Genomic DNA, 18,065 nt, shown 5'->3' on the forward strand with positions numbered 1-18,065 from the left:
TAGTGAAAAACAAAATCTACAGGGGAATTTACAATGGTAGCAAATGTACAGCAACATCATCGTGAAAAAAGTCTAACTTAAAATTAAGTGTTAATTCTCTCGTTATTATTCATAGTGAAGTAAACTAATAAATTTCACAGCAATTTTATCAACTCCCAACATGGTTATGGTCCAATGGTAAAAGATCGCTTTCTTGAAGTATTGGTACCTGACCCAAAATGCATTTCGGTCGCAAACTAATATATTCAAAATGGCGTGTCGTCTGAAGTCGGCGATTACTGGATATACGACAACGTTGTACAAATGAAGAGTTCTCAGGGTAAGTGCTTACAATATAATAACATTTCACAATAGAATGAAACTCTATCTATATATTATTTCGATTTCGGGTGGTTTACTTTGGCAGTTATCGAGAAATCCAACTTGTAGTATCATACTGCGTGACGATGTAATGTCACTTGAGTGAGTCGATCGTCGAGTATTTACTGACTTGATAATATTGAAGGTTACATCAATGTAAATGAAGAACTTGTTAATCTGTCCACACTGGGGGTTCTTGCATTATCGCCGTTATTCGATCTTATAACGTGCCACTGATGTCATGATGATGAACTGAACGGATGAAGAAAAACAAATTTTATTCCGTTCCACCTGACCCCTCCCCTTCTAACCCAAATTCGACTGTGGCTAATGGAATAATATTAGTGTCCTTCGTAACTCATTCCATCACAAATCTTAGCCGTTGTACTAATTTATATATTATATTAGATTTACCCAAAAGTAACACTGTGTATATGACATTCGTACTTATTCATCAAGGGAATGACAACTACAAGATTTTCGTTGACAGGTGTGCTAACTTGTATTGTAGGCGTAATCCCCGAGACTGGCGAGAGTGATTGCTGTATTTTGTTATAAACTAAATGTATGCGAACACATTTGTTATGCTTAATGATTCAATTACACAGTTCATTAAGACCTTAGGCTACAAACATTTTGATGGATTTGTTATTTACCTAAAAACTCACCGGGAGCCGTATAATTTCAGGGTGATAAGACGTTATGGAGTCCTGAATATGTCGGGGTGAATTTCATTATTTTCTGCTTGGAGTATGTATATGTATTATTGTATTGATAATAAATAACACAGTATATTTCTAGAGTTAAAAATAAGGCATTTGGAGTAAAAACCTGTAAAAAGGTATGACCCAGAATGTTTTATGTCTCATGGGCTTTGGAAGCTACATTATTTATTTACATGCAAATGCATTAAACACTACTAGCCCCTTTGTTGTTCCGATTCTCATAAAGTACAGGAAAGTGGGGAATAGATATTCAGCCATGAACTATGATAAATAAATTTGTTTTTACCTTAATTTTTACCTAATATTGTAATTGAAAAAAAGTCTGCATTACAATAAGCAGTAGATTTGAGTGAAAAAGAATTTTAGCTGTGTACGAAAAAGTAACCCAGTCAGCAGTATTGTAATATATCTCACTGTTTTGCTATCAAAGTAGCAATATTGATACCAGTTTACCATCACAAACTGCTACATTTGATCTATCACTATTTTGTATTCAAACACTGACCTATAATATTGCAGTACTGTTAATTGAGTACAAAACTACAGAGAAAACTTCACAATACTGTAGAATACTTTATTTTCGCTTTGAATTTATTTTCGCTATTTTCGCTGAAGGGATGATTCCGTGAAAATAAAATCTAGCGAATATACTTTTTTTCCTTTATTTCCTATTAAACACATCAAAAATCAGTGAAAATAAATTCCATACAAAACGCCAAAAAAGCCTTTTCAGCGAAAATTAATTCCAGCGAAAATAAAGTATTTCACAGTACAAGAAATCTTTCAGTTTATCAAGTACTTTTAAATGGCTAATGAATGCACTCTTCATGTGATGAACAAGATTTATGTTCAGAGATATGAAATATATTGAAAATATGTTTATTTTATTATTGTGAATTTCCTTGTGCAGAGTTAAGCTGAAGTAAGCTCTATCATAAACGAAAAATATGATCTCCTGTGCTTAGAATGTAACAGTGATGGGTATTATTTTTATTTATACGGAAACAAGAGTCTGATTCTTGGAAGCTGAAATGTATAGGCTTATCTCTCCTCAGGGTCCTGAGAGGAAGTCCTGTTGTACATGTAGTTACTGTAGTCTGCTAGACAAGGATCTTTCCAGTGTGGCTTTCATAGGAACTACCGTAAAATCTGTATTAAAAGCCGCATTTCTAGAGCAGTCGCACCCATTCTTTTTGAATACTGTAAAATACTTTATTTTAGCTGGAATTAATTTTCGCTGAATGGATTTTTTTTTAGTGTTTTGTATGGATTTTATTTTCACTGATTTTTTGAGGAGTTGAATGTAAAATATAGGAAAAAAAGGTATATTCGCTGAATTTTATTTTCACTGAATTATTCCTTCAGCGAAAATTGATTTCAAGCGAAAATAAAGTACTCCAAAGTAATTTAGAATAAAAAATTCATCATTTCTCATATGTGTAGATGCTTTAATAGAAGCCGCATCCCCTCTGTTGCATTGTACTATTTTAATAGAAGCCGCGGCTTCTAATACAGATTTTACAGTAATAACAGATTTGATAACTTTGCCCTCCAATACTAACAGGATGTAGAAATGCCTCAAACCTGACAAAATGTTTTGATACTGCAGACTGCACCTTAGAGATCACACCTGTCATTGCTATGATGTTAACCATTATGTTACGCTCTAACCTTTTCACTACCAGTTCTCTCTTTTCATCACAAATTCACAAAATAGTCTCGTTTATAGTCTGCACTTTCCTTCAGAAGATTTGGACAAGAGCCAAAGTTTTGAGTAAAAAACTGAGAATTTACTAAAAAAAAATTTCTGTTGGTTCCAAAATTAGGGTTCATTTGCAGAACAAATTGTCTGGTGATGAAAAGGCTAAGTCGTTAGTGTCATATGCATGTTGTGAAATTGAGCACAGGGAAACTGATGTGTGCATCACTGTTGACATCATGACTGGCTAATTGGTAGAAGTGATTACAGTTGTTGTTAACTTGATGATGATTGGTTGTTTTGAATTTATACCATTAATTCTTGCTTTATTAACTTCATAAAGCCGCAAACTACAGTTGCTGAGTACATGTTGCTTAAAGGGCAGTGGTCCCTGTATCATGTCCTGTATAATATAGAAAACATGACAACATACACAACGCATGTAAAATAGATTGTTTATTTGCAATGAAATTTAAATACGCGCTGCACCACGACCACCATCCTTTAATAATAATTGATAAAAAGAAAAACACAGAAAACTGTTTTGCTTTACAGAAGGAATAATTAAATTATTCACATTATTAGTTTAAATCATTTGCATATCATTTAGTTGAGTGTTTCTTTATTCACTTTTAAATACATGTTAATGGGTTTTGATTCTGTACACTGGACTCCATTATCGGGATTAACTTACTGACCTTATTAAGTGATGATGTCATAGGTCTGCAATAATGTCATAATTACAATTATACTTAATCCTTTTGAAACGTCATCAGAGAGATTTTTTTGAATATAATTATTTTTATTTTACTATAGGTACTTCATGTATAATGAAATCTTTGAGAACGTGCAGTTGTTTTTCAATATTTACGTGTATCCAGTTCATGATATACATATTATTTAATTACGTGTTCCCAGATGTCTCTAAGCATGGTTCTTTCCCAAGGGATTTAGTTTATATCATCATGTCCTTGCAATGTTATGTGGTATGACAGCCACATCGATAAACACACGCATATTGGCATATGTTAACCCCTACTCTCTAAATAGTTTGTTTCTGTTCAGCGTTAACATCAGTTTGAAGGTGCACAAAAATGGAATTTTATCACAAAATGTCTGTTTTTTTTAAAGAAAATCTCAGGACCAGATGCAAACTTTGTTTCAACCTTAAGTATATATTTGCGATTAGAAACCCATCTTCAATAGAAGCGCATATACACCAAAAATTGCATTAACTGTATATTAAATCATTAAATATTATTTATTTTTGACCATGGAATTAACATAAGCACATGCACTACTTATAGAGCAGGTATCCTCTTTTACTAATTAGGTTATTATGCTTTGATTGCAGATACATGTTGGAATTTTAGATGCATTGTGACAGTGCCATGTTATTAGTGTTATTGGTTACCTGGACTTTTGTACTCTTGCCCTATGATAAGAGATAAACGACATAAAATAAAAACAGCCGTAGTTGACACCAAAATGGCGACAGTGGTCAGTCGAAGTAACCGACATATCCAGAACCTGGATTTACCACAGCGATACAGTGCGGCTCCAGTTATTCCTGCAATATCGCGTCTGAGTTTCCATGACAGATCAAGCAGTGATTCCAATCTCGCGCACCCCAACTTTCTGAATCGTTCAAGTCTCTCAGTGAACAAATATGTATATATAGTTGGCACTGGTGATAGGCTTATTGTGTACTGGGACATTAAGGAAGAGGTGGGAGCCACTGATTGGATAGGCCTTTTTCATGTTGGTAAGTATGACCAGTGTAATTTTTTTAATATTATCTATAGGTGGTCTTGAACCCTCAATTCAGCACCAATTTGCCTAGTCCAGAAATCAGAAACATTAACATCTTGACTATCTCGACACCCCCCACCCCATAAAGTAAGTTTGACCAAGTTTACCTTATCCCTAAAATGACTTAGACTATGATGGCAGAGGACGAAGAGACATTCAGTCCAATTAAACACATCAATGTGCAGAGTTTACCTATTTCCTATTATTACTAAACTATAATGGTAAAGGATGATGCGACTCGCTTCAGTCGAACTACACGGAGAAATGTACACAGGCAATATTCTCAATATTACAAAATCCATACTAAATGCAAAAGCCCTCTAGTAATTAATAGTTGGTTTGTCGCAAAGCCAATGTTGTCAAATTATCACGATTTTTTTCAGTATCAAAAACAAATACGTTAAAAAAAAGGTTAAAGGTCTCTAATTTTATTAGATTAATCATTTAGTGTCAACTTCCTATCTTTAAGAGCATGTTGACTAAAAATTATGGTATCTTGATGTACTATACTGTACATTTCGTTATGGCTAAACTGAAAAGTTGAAACTAGAAGGTTCTCACTTGCTGAATGCTGAATATATTATTCACATGAATGTGTCAACCAGCAACATCATGTTGAAAACAATTTCAAGATTAATTTAAATTAAAAATTACAAATGTATGTAATAAACTGTTATACCTACTATACCCTATTTTTGTTACCAGAAACACATAAACAAATTAATGTATTTATTTTGATTTTTTAATGGTTAACTGTGTGAGAAACAGATAATATCTGAGACTGTATGGGATGGTGATACCTTTGATTGGATACCCATGTATCTGTGTTGAAATGGTAATTAGCCATGTGAACTCAATATAATTAGGTGGAATTATACCACACAATTGTTATCAACAATTCAATTTTATTTAAAACCTGAATGTATAAAATCACTTTCTGGGATATCATGAGGTTATTCTTAAGTAATCAAACTATTTGTCTACTTGAGATGAGCAATATTTCATCAAAATATATTACATAAAAGGTGAATTCCATTATGACTGCAAAATAGTCATCCTTCCAAGCCTGTCGATATTGGATATTGTAGGCCGTAACTTCTTAATTAACATTAAATTCACGAAATGCTGAATGTTGTGTGTAGATGAAAACCTGTAAGTGATAAAGGATTGCACGATGTGTAATAATTAATTTTATTATGCCTGAATATAATATAATGTAATAGAAATTGACGTTTACAGGGTAGCTCGTAACCAAATACTACTGTTACTTGTATAGTATTACTGATGAAGGACCATTGCCTGAATAATTACCAAGCACTATGATTAGAAATGTCTATACTTATAAATATGTTCTTTAGCAAATTAATTATAGAATTTGACATTTCTATCATCATATGTGACTGGGTGCCACTTTTGTTTACTGATCTTGAGATCAAGTCACTTCCTGTCTAAAGTAACCTGTTAACATGTGATCCATCATAGCATTAGTAAATCAGTTCTCCTTGTTACTAGCGATTCCCGGATCTGTTTTGAGTGCTTTCCACTGTAAACCGGAGAATGTAATCCGAAACTATGCTTAAAACTGTCGATTTTCACTGTCACACACAAATTGTATCATTTGTGTGTCTCTTTGTATCATAAAATTCTAAGAATATCCACTTGCCTGGTAATTTTATTCAAAACAACATCTTGTTTTTTTGTTCCAGTTCTTTTCAAAATTGTTGACAATTACCGTAAAATCTGTATTAGAAGCCGCATCCCTAATAGAAGTCGCACCCATTCTTTCTGAATAATTGAGAACCAAAAATTCGTCATTTCTCATATGTGTAGATGCTCCAATAGAAGCCTCATCCCCTCTATTGCATTGTACCATTTTAATAGAAGCCGCGGTTTCTAATACAGATTTTACAGTAATCCAATCTGTTTAGTTGCATAATTCATTTTTTTATCACACGCATCGACAGATCCTGTTAAACCTTGATACAAAGACTTAACATGGATCTAATATTGATTTCTCAGACATGGTTTTAGGGCTTGAACTCAAAGGTATTGAAGGCAGTGATGTCCAAACAGTTCGCCTGTGCTTCAATATTTACTATAATATTATTTCTATGTTGCCAAGGCAATGTCAATGTGAAGCTACTCACAAGGTTGTGCCGGATTGGTTACCAATCAGACCAATCAGAGTGCAGCTTATCTGTTGACAGATTTTTTCGATGTATCAAATTTTGCCTTGTACATGTATATATACTTAGACTCAACTGCAGTTTTATAGACTTTGGCCTTGAAAATGGATGCCTTCTCAACTCTGAAATTCAAGCCCTGTGTTTTCATTAAAACTTATCTTACCTGTAAGGAACTTGTCGGCTATTTTGTCAAATATATATTATGAACTGTGATTAATGATATATGCTATTACAAATTACTGCATCTGATTTTTCTAATGATCAAGCATTTGTTGTTTCACACAATATAAATTTTGACATGACGAGCATTTTTAGCTCCGCTGTCGACTTTGTCAAGCGGAGCTTATCATATGAGTAATTGTCCGTCGTCGTCCGTGTCAATGTTTTACTTTTTCGACTTCTTCTTGAAAACTACAAGCCTGAATGCTTTGATACTTGGTGTATATGTACCTTGGGTAGACCTCTCTCAGATTTGTTCATTTCATGATGATATCTTCAATTCTCTAATTTTGGTGAATATTTTTGTCATTTTTGGTAAAAAGTGATATTTTCAACTTCTTGTTAAAAACCGCAAGTCCAATTACGTTGATATTACATATATAGGAACTACATGTGGACCTCTCTCAGATTTGTTCATTTTGTAATGATATCTTTAATTCTCTAATTTTGGTGAATATTTTTGTCATTTTTGGTAAAAAGTGATATTTTCGACTTCTTGTTAAAAACCAAAAGTTCAATTGCTTTGATATTACATATATAGATACTACATGTAGACCTTTCTCAGATTTGTTCATTTTGTGATGATATCTTCAGTTCTCTAATTTTGGTGAATATTTTTGTCATTTTTGGTAAAAAGTGATATTTTCGACTTCTTGTTGAAAACTGTAAGTCCGATTGCTTTGATATTACATATATAGGTACTACATGTGGACCTCTCTCAGATTTGTTTGTTTTGTGATGATATCTTCAATTCTCTATTTATTTTGGTGAATATTTTTGTAATTTTTGGTAAAAAGTGATATTTTCGACTTCTTGTTAAAAACTGTAAGTCCGATTGCTTTGATACTATTCATATTGTTCATTTTCTAATGATGTCTTCAGTTCTTTAATTGAAATGTGCATTGCTAACAGCGGAGCTATCTCAGCCGATAGGCTGCTTGTTTTTTAAGGAGGTTCGGCTGAATTGAAGGTTATATGTTATCTTCTTCACACTTTTATTATCTTTGGTTAATGCCATATTAATAAGGAAAATAACAAAAATACGGGTCACCAGATAAATTTTGAGTAAAAAGATTTCAAAATGTCATGGAAATATCAAAATCTGCCTTTTTTGCACTGGTTTCCATGGTGACGACGGTTGAAAATACTTTATCTTAGTACTGATATGAATCCTAATATTGTTGACATTTCAAAAAACATGTCTCCCACAATGCATTGCATATATGTAAAGTAACAGTAGTGCTGAATTTTAACTGCCTTCAGATAGGTAGCCATTGTTAAATAAGATGATTATGATTTCTTGATTTTCACAATATGGTTTTATTTTGTGCCACAAATCCCAGATAAAAATGTATGGTTTCCAAACTACTTTTTGTACAAAATACTGGTCAAACATCCATTACGGTGGACTGCTACTCACTAGTGTTTTGTGTACATATTTTATTATTCATTTTAGTATTAATCAACATTATGTGAACTTTTTTAGTCAATTAGTTTGATTGAGAAAAACTGTAAAAGAATATGCATATAAAATGTCATTTTAGCACGGTGACCCTTTATTTTTATTCTTTTTTCTTGTGATATAAAATATAAAATATTTAAAAATGAAGAAAATTACAATATTTTTACTTTTGTGTAGCTTTTAAAATAGTGATGGTTTCAGTTGTAAAATGTTTCCATCATTTTCAAAATTTTGTTCAATTACATGTAGCGATAAAATATCATATTTTGTAATACGATGGGTAATTATCATCGTTAGAAATTATTAGGAAATTTTGATGAATACTATTAATTATGTGAAATAATGCTTTAACATAAATTTCAAAAATATATATTTTTGCTTTTTTTTCAGAAAGTTTTCCCTCAAAAATATATGTCAATACACATGTCACTTATGATTGACTGTTATTATCTCATTTTTACATCAGCATGTGTACAGTGCACATAATAGATTTCACATGGCTGATTGCATTTTATAAAATATGTATTCACGATTGTAATTAGGTGAGCAATATTCCCAGATTTGTATCCATCAGATTTCTATTCATCATACGAATTTTCCTACTGCCATGTTGTTATAAAATATTGGCTGAGGTTCGTTTAGCGTATGTTTTGGATTGAGAAACATGCACAGCAACTGTGTAATGGACTGGATTGTGTACTTTATACATTACATACTCCAGTAACCTTTTAACATTCTTGTTCCTGACCTTAGAACTTCTACCCATTCTCGAGCTGTGTTCTCCTTATACTGAAAACAAAGCATGTACAAAGGTTGATTAAATAATTTACCCATTTTTTTTTTTTTTTTGCATTCCTGTAATTCTCAAAAGTGTTTATCTATTATCGTCATTCGATGTCACTGTGTTGAGGGACGGTGTTCGATGTCACCGATCCCCTCCAATATATTAAGCTAAAAGATAAATGATCTAAAAATCGTACATTTCACTGTCACCTGAATTGTTAACTGATTATACTGATCTGCTAATAGTTTTTTCAACATACATGTATCAACTGATCTGTAGTTCAGCTAGATTTAAAGTCGCTCTATGTGATGTTGCTTTTAAGTTTATTGGTATTTTGAGTTTTATATTTGTTGACATGAATATACTCAAATTGCTGAAATAATGACAGTATAGTTTTAGCTTGCTATAAGTTAGCTTAGCTTGCTTTTAAAACCACTGTTATATACGGTAAAATGCTTTATTTTAGCTGGAACTAATTTTCACTGGAAAGACTTTTTGTGTGTTCTGTATCGAATTTATGTTCACCGATTTTTGGCGAGTTGAATGTAAAATATAGAAAAAAAGGTATATTCGCTGGATTTTATTTTCACTGAGTCATTTTTTCAGTGAAAATAGTGAAAAAAAAAGTATATAAATTGCCCAAAGTAAGATAGATAAATTCTACAAAGAATGAGTTGTAAGGCAAAGCCAGCCATTTTTGTTTTGTCTTTTTTTCGTCCTAATTTTTATTTCTTGTTCTTAAGATTAAGAACAAAACAAAAACACTGTTGATAATATTTCTTACATGCCACAGTGATTTGAAACAGGAGTGAATCAAATAATTTATACAATTCATTCATATTTTATGATCATATGTAACATAAATGATAAATGCACTCAAAAATGTATTCATCATGTAATACACCCCCTCTCGTACATTATTTTACCTTGCCCCTTTGCCCTTTAACTTAACGAATCGAATCATGTCGATTAAGTGAGGTATTGATCAGGCCATTATATGAACTGAAAAATAATATTCTATTGTGCTGATTTCCGTTAAAGGTTTTAATATTTTTGTTATCTTGCTTATAATAAAAATAAATTCAGTTTTGGAACACCAGAGAATAATATTTATTATTTGTTTCTGAAAATATGTGATCATGATTTTCATGTTATGTGGAAAATGTGTACATTCTCTGAAAACCAAATATGTATGTATGTTAGTAATTTATCTACTAGTATATTGAATCTGGACTCTTTCAAACCCTTTTGACTTTGGATATTCGTGTGTGGTACAAATTTAATTATTTCTGCCTCAGACATACTCACTATCAGTTACTGTTTATACGTGAAAAGAGACAGTTTAGGTAACTGTGCTGTGGGAGAAAAGAATAAAACGTTTAATATATACTGACTTGCAGAACAGACTGAAGATCAGAGTTCATTTGCAGTGAAATTTATACGTTTGATGTGTGCGCTGTAAAACAACTGATGAATTGTAATTCACCCTGGTAGCAATGTGCTTCTAGGCATAGCAGTCAATTGGCGTGGAATCACTTATAATGTGTAGTTTATGTTTGAATTTCTATATTAGATTTTATTACCAGGATATGCATGTTACATGTACAACAAAAGTGTGATTATTCTTTCCAATACATATTTTGATACTGTGTGATTATCTTCAGTCCTCTTTCTTAAAAGTGAACCTTTTCTTATCGGATTAATTTAACAGCTATGTTTTAATTTTTTTAATTAAAATTGAATAAGAAATGTGCATAACATTGATTACCATGCAAGAAACTATAACATGTTCGATTGTTTTAGCTGGCAATATTCAGTCCACACTATGCTACATCTTTTGACTGAGTGTTATTTTTCGATCCACCGATAACAAATAATAACTGCACACAGCATGACCACAAATCCAGAGATAACATCCATTTCTCTGGAACCTTGCCAGTGTTTGGTATTTTGTAGTATGACCTGACATCATTATTATTGATATTAACGAGAAAACTATTCAGACTCACTATATTTTGCTTATTTTCGGCAAAGACCAATGCTAAAAGTGAAATTGGCTAGATGTCTTGTTTACTTTCAAATTCAGTTCCCAAATGTGGATATTCTAGTATGTGCACATTACACGGAACACGAAAGATATTGTGCTTACGTCATGGTTCATGCTGGGGTTCTAGTTTGAAGAAGTTGTGGCGTAACCGAATGTTAGAACGCTTTCCTGTCTTGTTGATGTTGTGAAGTCGGGCACAGAAATATCAATCAACGCTGTAAATGTTTGAATGATTGGTATAAATACGATTAATAACCGATATAAATGAAACACCAGTAGCTTGTGACAATTGCGTTTTTTTTATGAACCCAATAAGGAATATGATAAACTCTTTATGGACTGGCAAAAGCCATATCTAGTCCATAAAGAATAATATCAGAGATAATGTGTGGTCTTCCTCAAAGCAATTTCTTTTTTTAAACAGTATGTTATGATTTATCATGTTGGTGCAGTAATGATTTATGTACAGTAAAGCCCTTTAGCATTTTCATTTAATACATCTACCAGATTCTGTAAACAACAAAAAATAGTATCTTACAATAAGTTTGAAAAACCCTATTTTCATTGGGTTTTATGTTATTGAATTTAACAGGTGAACAGAGAATTCTTTTTTGTTTTTGTGAATTTTATTTACCATTGAAAACAGCAAAATTTACAGTATTAGAGTTTTTGGTTAAATTTGGTTCAAAGGAAAAACAGAATAATACTGTAAAAGGATTAATTATTCACTGGGTTTTAATTTTGCTTATTTCGCTGACTGGAAAATGGGATAAACTAAAACCCAGTGAATATGTAAAATTTAGCATAGAACACATTATCTAAATGATGAAACCGTGAATTTAAAACTCACTGAATATGATTGAAATGGTAAATCAGCGAAATTTAAATTTAAGTGAAAATTAGTCGTTTTACAGTATACAATATACATGCTTGTCAATTTGTTTTTGATTTTGAAAATATCCAGACTGATAACCACTGAATCTCATCACCCCTGAGTTGATTTTGTTTAACGTAAATAAATATGCTTCACAATTTGTTTCAAGATGGCTGCCTGGTAGCTACTGAGTATTTTGTTTTATATTTCAAATGTCTTTAACCAAATGTGAACTCATCCCCAAAAACTAAGATAATAAGCTGATTAAATAAAGTACCCGCTGAACTTCCTTCAAGATATCATGCCTTTGAGATCTAATCTAATTTTTATGGTAATAGCAATTAGATATTTGACCAAAGCAGCTTAAATAATTAATAAAACATACTCTATTTCCAGAAATCAGTCTCCATGAAGCCAGTATTTCGTAAACGGCAGCTGCGTTTCCGAAATGTCATAATCTATGTGTGTTTTTCAGAGCAGACTTTCAACAAATATGATTAAATTATCTTTTCGAGTAATTTCATTTGAGTCAGATGCTGGAAAACTTAAATTAACACTCCATTAAAATATAAAATAAAAATATGTGATCTATCAGGGATTCTACAATGATAAAAAAAAAAAAATTTGCTGACCTTTGACCTGAAGTTATCGTATAAATGGCTAATGCTGACATATATCTCTCTGTTCATAATAAATTGGTGTCAGATGTGAGAATCAATCACTGTTGATTAAAAAAAAAAAAAAAAAAGAATCTCTCCAAGAATAGATCTGAAAATCATATGCTGTAATGCAGATGTATGTTTTTAATCCCCATCTGATAGTCTAATAGGCACTTAGTACAATTTGGGTTCAGTCTGTCCTTCCATGAACTTTCATATCTCTGATGTGCACACCAGATTTTATTGAAATTTCCTACATTGTACTATGGCCAACATGTCCATGAAGTTTATTTATCCACTTTTAAATGTTTTTTGAGGGCAAAAAATTGAAATTTTTGTTTTAAAATATTTTTTGGGGGGAGGGGTAATTTGAAATATATGGGGCAATTTTGTACAAAATTGGTACAAATGCAAATAATACATTTATTCATGCACTTTAGGTAGTAGTTCTGAGCACAATGTGGTCGTTTTTGGTCAAAAATTGTGGTGAAAATGATTTAATTTTCTTTGGTTGTTGGGCATATACATGTACAGAGCAGCTTTGTACAAAGGCAAATTACTGTAAAATCTGTATTAAAAGCCGCAGCTTCTATTAAAATGGTACAATGCAACAGAAGGGGATGCGGCTTCTATTACAGCATCTACACAAATGAAAAATGGTGAATTTTTGGTTCACAATTGTGCAAAAAGAATGGGAGCGACTTCTATTAGGGATGGGGCTTCTAATACAGATATTACGGTATAATGGAATACGCTAATATTCTATTTTTCTGTTGTCTATGCACATTTAGATAGTATTTTAGGGCGCACCATGGTATAAATGAAATGAATTGGTATATGTTGTGTGCGTCTGTGCAAAATCTATGCCATTCCATCTGTATTGCTTAAATTTACGTGTACAGTCTAGTCTGGGTATAACTTAACTTCAAAGCTGAATTTCCCTTTTCATTGAAAATTTACAATTTTTAAAGTGAGTATCATTGTGATCAGCAATTTCAACAAAGCTGGCTAAATTTTATGCTATACTCAGACTATACTGTATGTGGGTGTATGGATCTACCATAATACATAAATATGGTAAATTAATTATGACCGTTCTATAGTCTAAATAGTTTAATGGAGTGAATCTAATTCAATTTTCCTAGCTTATAGCTATGTCGAAAGGTTGTCATGGATATTTGATTTACCAGTGTTTCTAGTTTTATTCATTTTATTATTTTTATTATTTCAAATCAACTAATAATTTTTTTTTTTTTTTTTTTTAAATTTTCAACTAAATTGTCTGAGTCATTTCAAATAGGTGTAAACATGTTTTAAATTCTACAGTGAAAGTCACTATTATGTACTATATATATTTAGTAATTCTCTGACATTACTTAAAAGTCTTATGCGGAAGTAAAATTCTGAGTTAATTTTGTTCTATTCATAATATTACTCAAGGGAATTATTATTCACGAGGTGTTGAAAAGAGAAATCCAGAAATGTCAGGTTTTTGCCCTTTAGGGACCTGTTTAATCTGACACGTTCACAAGACTGACTTGGGTGACCTTTCTCACCTGAAACAGACTAGATCTAACCAAACAAAAAGCATTGGTTATCATTTACACTTGATTATTGGCATTAGTTAGTGTGTAAATGGATGGTGGTTACAAGGAAATAAAAACTCAACACCTGTCTGTCATACTGGGGTTGACCATTGGAAACTGTAGAAGAGTAGCCAGTAAAAATAAAATCTTAAAAAAAAGCCTATTTTTTAAATAAATTTTTGCTTTTCTGTATCAAATGTGTTGTTGTTACATGTATTTTAATTTATAATTCGGCCTTCGTCCGTCTATCTATCCATCCATCCATCCATCTGTCCGAAGTTACATTTCAGAACTCTCTGAATCAATGTACTGGACATTTGCAGTGGTTTAGTCATTCGGTTCAAGATCCAAGATTGACTGGCACCTATTTTGTTTTTGAAAATGTATCTTGGAGATGCTTTGTTGGTACAGACATTATACATGTTAGGATACATGTCCATGATAGTTCGTTTCACATTCAAAGACGGCATGTATGGCATGTACAATATTGTAATTCATGTCTTACACACTTTATGTATATTGTGAACACGGATGCTATAATGTTCCTAGCATGCTTTAGTTGCAACTGTAGTTCTACTTTGTCAATAAAATTGTTCCAATTTTGTTATTTTTACCTTGTCTGTAATGGTTGTCTCTGTCAGTGTCATTGTTGTTGTTGTCGTCACTTCTTGTGGCCAGGATAACTCAGTAAATTTTGTTCAATCTTTCACAAACTATAGAACTATCAACCAGTATATAATCTTGGTGAAGTTCAAGTTTGGTATAATTGGCTTATATATTTGTGGAGATATTGATAAAAATGAGCCTCATTAGCTTGAACAGGAGTTTGTAATTGAATGCGACAGATTTCTGTCTCTTAGTGGAAACATTAAACCAATACAAGAGAAATTTTATGCAATTGATTACTGATGAGATTAACTTGACTTGAATGTTGAAAGGAAAAAGAAAACATATACTAAGAAAAACTGTGACAATCTCACTTTTGATTAACAAATTGTGATTTTCATATTGTTCATAAGCCATAAAGTTTTATTGCCTTGATGGCATATTCACAATATTTGTCCTCTAAATCTAAGTCCCACAATGCACCATGTTGCAAAGTTTTAGAGAGCATACTGTAATTTAGTATATAAGGGGCTTTAATCAATCATGATTTATTTTACAATGGGATATGATGTCAGAGCTTTGGCTCGCACATCTTTACTAGCCTGAAAGTCATGTGTATTCTGCACTGTAAGCAAATTTGTTAATTACTGTGAATCATTAATTAATCACTGGGTTTTAATTTTTGATAATTTCACTTTTAAGTGCAATTAAATCCACATGACCATAATTACAATAGAACTATAAAATCAGAAATTAAAACCCAGTAAATATGAACAATCCAAATAGTGAATGTAGATGAAAATTAATACTTTTAAAGTAACTAGCCAGATATTTTTGAAACAACCTCCTCCCCAAATAAGAAACAAATTAAGTGATTTGAAAATGTCAATTTTAATGCATATGCTTTTTAATTTTTTTTTTATATTACGCTAGAGTGAGTTTTAAGTGTGGGTTGAATGTCGGACAGTTTTAATATCCTATTTGGAAAAAACAGATGACCAAATTATGTTGTCATAGTGATGTCTACAACTATTACTTTGCAATTTAACGCTTAAATGCACTCAGCAGTTATGTCCCTAGCTATTGTGTAATCACTCTGTATCAGTGATACATTACGCTTACTACAAATTGTGTTAAGGATAGACACAGCTAACTGGAAATTTTAAAATTATTAAAAAATTTGAATATTTCACAGAGTGAAAGATGTTATCAGACAAATCATATAGAGTAAATTAAATTAGAGGGTATCCAAACTTGTTTCCATGGGAACTACGAATATGTTTTTTTTTTTATCCATAGCTTTGAATCTTAATTTGCCGGCTATTTTGCATTTGAAAATGATTAGTTCAGATGCCATAAGTTTTATATCTTCAGAATTTAAAACAGGTGATCTCAATGAATAATTTCAAAAATTTTCAAGTAATTTCTGTCCCTTAATATGTCTGATTGTGCTAATGTAATTATGCAAATGTAATTTTAAATAAAATTGGTGGATCTTGAAAGGAGGCCAATTAGATCATATATAGTCCAAATATGTTCTATGTATGTTGTATACATGTAAAGTACTACCTGTAGAATACTTTATTTTCGCTTGGAATTTATTTTCGCTATTTTCGCTGAAGGGATGATTCCGTGAAAATAAAATCGAGCGAATATACATTTTTTCCTATATTTCACATTAAGCTCATCAAAAATCAGTGAAAATAAATTCCATACAAAACGCTCAATAAGCCTTTTCAGCGAAAATTAATTCCAGCGAAAATAAAGTATTCCACAGTATCAGGGTAGTCATGCATTGAGACTCGGGATGATGTGCATGCAGTCTTCTCTCATCAGAATTTTATTGCAAGAATTTTTAAAAAAAGAAAAAGAATTATTAACGCTTATGATATTTATTATAATATAAATTATGGTGCATTCGTAAGTTAATAATTCACCATTGATATTCAAATTAACACAATGCTGCAAAGGTAAGGACTGTTAGATGATTTCATTGAAACAAAGTTTTGATTTTTGTAGGTTGGCTACTCTAATAATAGCGTAATGTAAATGTACGTACATTCTAACATTTTTATTACTTGATCAAGTTTTGTGTACTCTATTGTCGTCAAGAATGTACTGGTTGATTTACTAAATGATAAAGGTTTATATTAGTTCTACGTCACAGTGACTAGAATGCATGATGTTGAATTGTGCCCTCAATCAATCATAAGCTGATTCTTGTGTAGATGTATTTGAATGCAATTTTTTCCACCAACATTTTTGCACAAAACATTTATTTTTTTTTCTAGAATTTTTTTGTTAATTTAGACCAAATTTTTTGGAAAAAAAAATACAAAAAATAAAAATTTAATATGTATCTTATAATTTTTGTGTGACATTCATTCTCATTGGTTGCAATGTAACATTCATTCTTATTGATTGCAATGTAACATTCATTCTCATTGGTTGCAATGTAACATTCATTCTCATTGGTTGCAATGTAACATTCATTCTTATTGGTTGCAATGTAATATTCATTCTTATTGGTTGCAATGTAACATTCATTCTTATTGGTTGCAATGTAACATTCATTCTCATTGGTTGCAATGTAACATTCATTCTTATTGGTTGCAATATACATGTACCATTTATTCTAATTGGCCACAATCTGTAACATTCATTCTCATTGGTCACATTGTAATGTTTATTCTAATTGGTCACATTGTAATGTCTAAAATCTGGTTGCAGGCATTAACCATACATGTAGTGATTGCACCTGACATTTGTTTATTGTAATCATTTGGATTCAATTGCTATCAGTTATTAACATAGCTATACTTGACTGAGTTCTTGCATTGACCTGGATATCCCTGTTAGGTATGCAAGTACATTGGGTCATTGCACCAATCAGTGAGAATAGGCTCAATCACTTATGTGGGGTTCACATTCATAATTTATCATAATATAATTGGAGACATCAGTCAAGTCACATTAGCTACCATCTGCATTTGATATATGCTTGCTATACTAGGTCAAGGTCGAACAAATGAAATCTAGACAGTGA

At 31.7% G+C, this 18,065-nt stretch overlaps 1 protein-coding gene across 1 annotated transcript in view; it reads left to right on the forward strand.

The window, feature by feature from the left end:
• Window positions 1–243: 243 nt before the first annotated feature.
• Window positions 244–18,065, forward strand: part of LOC100368098 (E3 ubiquitin-protein ligase HECW2-like) — an 85,126-nt gene continuing 67,304 nt past the window's right edge. Inside the window, exons 1-2 of the mRNA XM_006824865.3 lie at window positions 244–319; window positions 4,139–4,549. Coding sequence (XP_006824928.2) covers window positions 4,222–4,549 — 328 coding nt within the window. The 5' untranslated portion in view covers window positions 244–319; window positions 4,139–4,221. The remainder of the gene's footprint in view (window positions 320–4,138; window positions 4,550–18,065) is intronic.

This window comes from Saccoglossus kowalevskii, chromosome 7, assembly GCF_978046115.1.
Source record: "Saccoglossus kowalevskii chromosome 7, keSacKowa6.1, whole genome shotgun sequence".
NCBI classification, from domain to species: Eukaryota; Metazoa; Hemichordata; class Enteropneusta; family Harrimaniidae; genus Saccoglossus; species Saccoglossus kowalevskii.